Here is a 6,959-nt window from a genome sequence, read left to right on the forward strand (position 1 = left end):
CAGTGTACGTGGACCGTCCCGCTGGGACTCTGTCCTTCTATGACGTGTCCTCAGAGGACACTCTGACCCACCTGTACACCTTCCAGAACCCGTCCACTGAACCCCTCTGCCTTGGGTTCATGTTGTGGGGGCGGCATGGCTCCTCAGTGTTTCTGTGTGAGCAGAGATAGAGTCTCGATGCGAGCGAGGGTCACATCAGGTCGCCATGGTTACGTCTGAGTGAGTCCAGGTTGTCATGGTTACCACCGCCGCCAGTACGCCTGACATCATGGACTCCATATTTGGCCATGAGTGACTCATTATGACATCATGGTGACATCACGCTGATGATGTATATAAGAAGCACAGTGACAATCTGTCAATCAAACATTGATGTGCTAAAGACCCCAAGATAGGGTTTGACCTCTGACCTCCAGATTGATAGGGTTTGACCCCTGACCTCCAGATTGATAGGGTTTGACCTCCAACCTCAGATTGATAGGGTTTGACCTCTGACCTCCAGATTTATATGGTTTGACCTCTGACCTCCAGATTGATATGATTTGACCTCTGACCTCAGATTGAGGGGGTTTGACCTCTGACCTCCAGATGAACATATTTTGTTCCAGTAGAATTGTTTCTCGCTCCAGTCCAAGGAAACAAATATATATCCTATAATAAATGCACCCCGTCTCTGTGTGTATGTGCGTACGCACGTCTACGTCTCTGTGTGTATGTGCGTACGCACGTCTACGTCTCTGTGTGTATGTGCGTACGCACGTCTACGTCTCTGTGTGTATGTGCGTACGCACGTCTACGTCTCTGTGTGTATGTGCGTACGCACGTCTACGTCTCTGTGTGTATGTGCGTACGCACGTCTACGTCTCTGTGTGTATGTGCGTACGCACGTCTACGTCTCTGTGTGTATGTGCGTACGCACGTCTACGTCTCTGTGTGTATGTGCGTACGCACGTCTACGTCTCTGTGTGTATGTGCGTACGCACGTCTACGTCTCTGTGTGTATGTGCGTACGCACGTCTACGTCTCTGTGTGTATGTGCGTACGCACGTCTACGTCTCTGTGTGTATGTGCGTACGCACGTCTACGTCTCTGTGTGTATGTGCGTACGCACGTCTACGTCTCTGTGTGTATGTGCGTACGCACGTCTACGTCTCTGTGTGTATGTGCGTACGCACGTCTACGTCTCTGTGTGTATGTGCGTACGCACGTCTACGTCTCTGTGTGTATGTGCGTACGCACGTCTACGTCTCTGTGTGTATGTGCGTACGCACGTCTACGTCTCTGTGTGTATGTGCGTACGCACGTCTACGTCTCTGTGTGTATGTGCGTACGCACGTCTACGTCTCTGTGTGTATGTGCGTACGCACTCTTCGCCCCACTGACTTCTAATGTTGACACAGGCGTTCCACAGTACCCACGGCTCATACAATGCCTCAGGAAACCAAAAGAAACAACCAAAAACATCACGGGAGGATCCATTAGACGTTTGCTGACCTCCTGGTGACGACCCGGGGTCACTTTCACCTTTAAAACAAAGACCTTGGCAAGGAGAGAACAGGTGGCAGTGAAAGGGTTACTGATATAATGCACAGCATACACCTGCTGCTACTTTATGTCTGATCTCAGGTTCATGAATATGTAGATTTATACCTCATTAATGTTACGAATATGTAGATTTATACCTCAATGTATGAATATGAAGATTTCTACCTCATCTCAGGTTAATGTATGAATATGTAGATTTATACCTCATTAGTGTATGAATGCTTCTAGTTATCACTAGTTAACACTAGTTAACTAGACCCTCTGTGTTTGAACCAGTCATCACCACAGGGAGCTTTACAGATTAGGTTAGATTAGGTTAGATTAGGTTAGGTTAGATTAGGTTAGAGTAGACAGATCTCCACACATTTACGTTTCATGAATGACTTTCCATCAAGACTGATGATTGTTTTTTTGTTTTGTTACTGATACTTGATTCTTGTATTCGATGTTCTCTTTTTGATGACATGTGTAACAGATGTTCCGGTTACAGGCTGGGCCAATGGTGGATTTTACTGTATGGTGGATTTTATTGTATGGTGTACCATGTATTTTATTTCATTGTGTATTTTAGTTTAAAGTCACCGTACCAACTTTGTGGTGTTCTAAAACATGTTACTGTAAATGGCTCTGTGGATTCATTGCTAAGTGCCTAAATGATAAAACATGTTACTGTAAATGGCTCTGTGGATTCATTGCTCAGTGCCTAAATGATAAAACAGGTTACTGTAAATGGCTGTGGATTCATTGCTCAGTGCCTAAATGATAAACTGTAATTGTTTTAATTTAATAAACGGATTGTTGAAAAGTCTGTCGTGGTTGTTGTGTATTAATTATTCATAGTCTTGTTACCAACAGTTGTTAAATAAATGTGAATCCCTAGACTCCTTCAAAACCGCTCTCAAAGAGCCCTTACAGGTGGCTGCAGTTCAAAACTGGCCCGGTAAAAAAGTCAATTTAACCGGGGGAACTCCCTCAAGGACCCCTGGGGGTCCCCGGACCCCCTGGAACTGCCTCAAGGACCCCTGGGGACCCCCTGGAACTCCCTCAAGGACCCCTGGGGGTCCCCGGACCCCCTGGAACTCCCTCAAGGACCCCTGGGGACCCCCTGGAACTCCCTCAAGGACCCCTGGGGGTCCCCGGACCCCACTTTGGGAACCACTGTTTTTAGAAGGCTGATTCTCTGTTTCAGACACTATTTGGGTTTATTTACAGGCTAAACACGGTGTTTCTCTGGGTTTATTTACAGGCTAAACACGGTGTTTCTCTGGGTTTATTTACAGGCTAAACACGGTGTTTCTCTGGGTTTATTTACAGGCTAAACACGGTGTTTCTCTGGGTTTATTTACAGGCTAAACACGGTGTTTCTCTGGGTTTATTTACAGGCTAAACACGGTGTTTCTCTGGGTTTATTTACAGGCTAAACACGGTGTTTCTCTGGGTTTATTTACAGGCTAAACACGGTGTTTCTCTGGGTTTATTTACAGGCTAAACACGGTGTTTCTCTGGGTTTATTTACAGGCTAAACACGGTGTTTCTCTGGGTTTATTTACAGGCTAAACACGGTGTTTCTCTGGGTTTATTTACAGGCTAAACACGGTGTTTCTCTGGGTTTATTTACAGGCTAAACACGGTGTTTCTCTGGGTTTATTTACAGGCTAAACACGGTGTTTCTCTGGGTTCATTTACAGGCTAAACACGGTGTTTCTCTGGGTTCATTTACAGGCTAAACACGGTGTTTCTCTGGGTTCATTTACAGGCTAAACACGGTGTTTCTCTGGGTTCATTTACAGGCTAAACACGGTGTTTCTCTGGGTTCATTTACAGGCTAAACACGGTGTTTCTCTGGGTTCATTTACAGGCTAAACACGGTGTTTCTCTGGGTTCATTTACAGGCTAAACACGGTGTTTCTCTGGGTTCATTTACAGGCTAAACACGGTGTTTCTCTGGGTTCATTTACAGGCTAAACACGGTGTTTCTCTGGGTTCATTTACAGGCTAAACACGGTGTTTCTCTGGGTTCATTTACAGGCTAAACACGGTGTTTCTCTGGGTTCATTTACAGGCTAAACACGGTGTTTCTCTGGGTTCATTTACAGGCTAAACACGGTGTTTCTCTGGGTTCATTTACAGGCTAAACACGGTGTTTCTCTGGGTTCATTTACAGGCTAAACACGGTGTTTCTCTGGGTTCATTTACAGGCTAAACACGGTGTTTCTCTGGGTTCATTTACAGGCTAAACACGGTGTTTCTCTGGGTTCATTTACAGGCTAAACACGGTGTTTCTCTGGGTTCATTTACAGGCTAAACACGGTGTTTCTCTGGGTTCATTTACAGGCTAAACACGGTGTTTCTCTGGGTTCATTTACAGGCTAAACACGGTGTTTCTCTGGGTTCATTTACAGGCTAAACACGGTGTTTCTCTGGGTTCATTTACAGGCTAAACACGGTGTTTCTCTGGGTTCATTTACAGGCTAAACACGGTGTTTCTCTGGGTTCATTTACAGGCTAAACACGGTGTTTCTCTGGGTTCATTTACAGGCTAAACACGGTGTTTCTCTGGGTTCATTTACAGGCTAAACACGGTGTTTCTCTGGGTTCATTTACAGGCTAAACACGGTGTTTCTCTGGGTTCATTTACAGGCTAAACACGGTGTTTCTCTGGGTTCATTTACAGGCTAAACACGGTGTTTCTCTGGGTTCATTTACAGGCTAAACACGGTGTTTCTCTGGGTTCATTTACAGGCTAAACACGGTGTTTCTCTGGGTTCATTTACAGGCTAAACACGGTGTTTCTCTGGGTTCATTTACAGGCTAAACACGGTGTTTCTCTGGGTTCATTTACAGGCTAAACACGGTGTTTCTCTGGGTTCATTTACAGGCTAAACACGGTGTTTCTCTGGGTTCATTTACAGGCTAAACACGGTGTTTCTCTGGGTTCATTTACAGGCTAAACACGGTGTTTCTCTGGGTTCATTTACAGGCTAAACACGGTGTTTCTCTGGGTTCATTTACAGGCTAAACACGGTGTTTCTCTGGGTTCATTTACAGGCTAAACACGGTGTTTCTCTGGGTTCATTTACAGGCTAAACACGGTGTTTCTCTGGGTTTATTTACAGGCTAAACACGGTGTTTCTCTGGGTTTATTTACAGGCTAAACACGGTGTTTCTCTGGGTTCATTTACAGGCTAAACACGGTGTTTCTCTGGGTTTATTTACAGGCTAAACACGGTGTTTCTCTGGGTTCATTTACAGGCTAAACACGGTGTTTCTCTGGGTTCATTTACAGGCTAAACACGGTGTTTCTCTGGGTTCATTTACAGGCTAAACACGGTGTTTCTCTGGGTTCATTTACAGGCTAAACACGGTGTTTCTCTGGGTTCATTTACAGGCTAAACACGGTGTTTCTCTGGGTTCATTTACAGGCTAAACACGGTGTTTCTCTGGGTTCATTTACAGGCTAAACACGGTGTTTCTCTGGGTTCATTTACAGGCTAAACACGGTGTTTCTCTGGGTTCATTTACAGGCTAAACACGGTGTTTCTCTGGGTTCATTTACAGGCTAAACACGGTGTTTCTCTGGGTTCATTTACAGGCTAAACACGGTGTTTCTCTGGGTTCATTTACAGGCTAAACACGGTGTTTCTCTGGGTTCATTTACAGGCTAAACACGGTGTTTCTCTGGGTTCATTTACAGGCTAAACACGGTGTTTCTCTGGGTTCATTTACAGGCTAAACACGGTGTTTCTCTGGGTTCATTTACAGGCTAAACACGGTGTTTCTCTGGGTTCATTTACAGGCTAAACACGGTGTTTCTCTGGGTTCATTTACAGGCTAAACACGGTGTTTCTCTGGGTTCATTTACAGGCTAAACACGGTGTTTCTCTGGGTTCATTTACAGGCTAAACACGGTGTTTCTCTGGGTTCATTTACAGGCTAAACACGGTGTTTCTCTGGGTTCATTTACAGGCTAAACACGGTGTTTCTCTGGGTTCATTTACAGGCTAAACACGGTGTTTCTCTGGGTTCATTTACAGGCTAAACACGGTGTTTCTCTGGGTTCATTTACAGGCTAAACACGGTGTTTCTCTGGGTTCATTTACAGGCTAAACACGGTGTTTCTCTGGGTTCATTTACAGGCTAAACACGGTGTTTCTCTGGGTTCATTTACAGGCTAAACACGGTGTTTCTCTGGGTTCATTTACAGGCTAAACACGGTGTTTCTCTGGGTTCATTTACAGGCTAAACACGGTGTTTCTCTGGGTTCATTTACAGGCTAAACACGGTGTTTCTCTGGGTTCATTTACAGGCTAAACACGGTGTTTCTCTGGGTTCATTTACAGGCTAAACACGGTGTTTCTCTGGGTTCATTTACAGGCTAAACACGGTGTTTCTCTGGGTTCATTTACAGGCTAAACACGGTGTTTCTCTGGGTTCATTTACAGGCTAAACACGGTGTTTCTCTGGGTTCATTTACAGGCTAAACACGGTGTTTCTCTGGGTTCATTTACAGGCTAAACACGGTGTTTCTCTGGGTTCATTTACAGGCTAAACACGGTGTTTCTCTGGGTTCATTTACAGGCTAAACACGGTGTTTCTCTGGGTTCATTTACAGGCTAAACACGGTGTTTCTCTGGGTTCATTTACAGGCTAAACACGGTGTTTCTCTGGGTTCATTTACAGGCTAAACACGGTGTTTCTCTGGGTTCATTTACAGGCTAAACACGGTGTTTCTCTGGGTTCATTTACAGGCTAAACACGGTGTTTCTCTGGGTTCATTTACAGGCTAAACACGGTGTTTCTCTGGGTTCATTTACAGGCTAAACACGGTGTTTCTCTGGGTTCATTTACAGGCTAAACACGGTGTTTCTCTGGGTTCATTTACAGGCTAAACACGGTGTTTCTCTGGGTTCATTTACAGGCTAAACACGGTGTTTCTCTGGGTTCATTTACAGGCTAAACACGGTGTTTCTCTGGGTTCATTTACAGGCTAAACACGGTGTTTCTCTGGGTTCATTTACAGGCTAAACACGGTGTTTCTCTGGGTTCATTTACAGGCTAAACACGGTGTTTCTCTGGGTTCATTTACAGGCTAAACACGGTGTTTCTCTGGGTTCATTTACAGGCTAAACACGGTGTTTCTCTGGGTTCATTTACAGGCTAAACACGGTGTTTCTCTGGGTTCATTTACAGGCTAAACACGGTGTTTCTCTGGGTTCATTTACAGGCTAAACACGGTGTTTCTCTGGGTTCATTTACAGGCTAAACACGGTGTTTCTCTGGGTTCATTTACAGGCTAAACACGGTGTTTCTCTGGGTTCATTTACAGGCTAAACACGGTGTTTCTCTGGGTTCATTTACAGGCTAAACACGGTGTTTCTCTGGGTTCATTTACAGGCTAAACACGGTGTTTCTCT

General features: G+C 44.9%; 1 protein-coding gene across 1 annotated transcript in view; it reads left to right on the plus strand.

Moving 5' to 3' along the window:
• LOC306918496 (NLR family CARD domain-containing protein 3-like) overlaps window positions 1–864 on the plus strand; it is a 28,745-nt gene extending 27,881 nt beyond the window's left edge. Inside the window, exon 7 of the mRNA XM_079531398.1 lies at window positions 1–864. This exon is cut by the window's left edge and continues 417 nt beyond it. Within this exon, the coding sequence (XP_079387524.1) occupies window positions 1–170 (170 nt within the window). The 3' untranslated portion in view covers window positions 171–864.
• Window positions 865–6,959: the final 6,095 nt, after the last annotated feature.

Source organism: Electrona antarctica (genome assembly GCF_951216825.1).
Source record: "Electrona antarctica genome assembly, contig: scaffold_78, whole genome shotgun sequence".
NCBI classification, from domain to species: domain Eukaryota; kingdom Metazoa; phylum Chordata; class Actinopteri; order Myctophiformes; family Myctophidae; genus Electrona; species Electrona antarctica.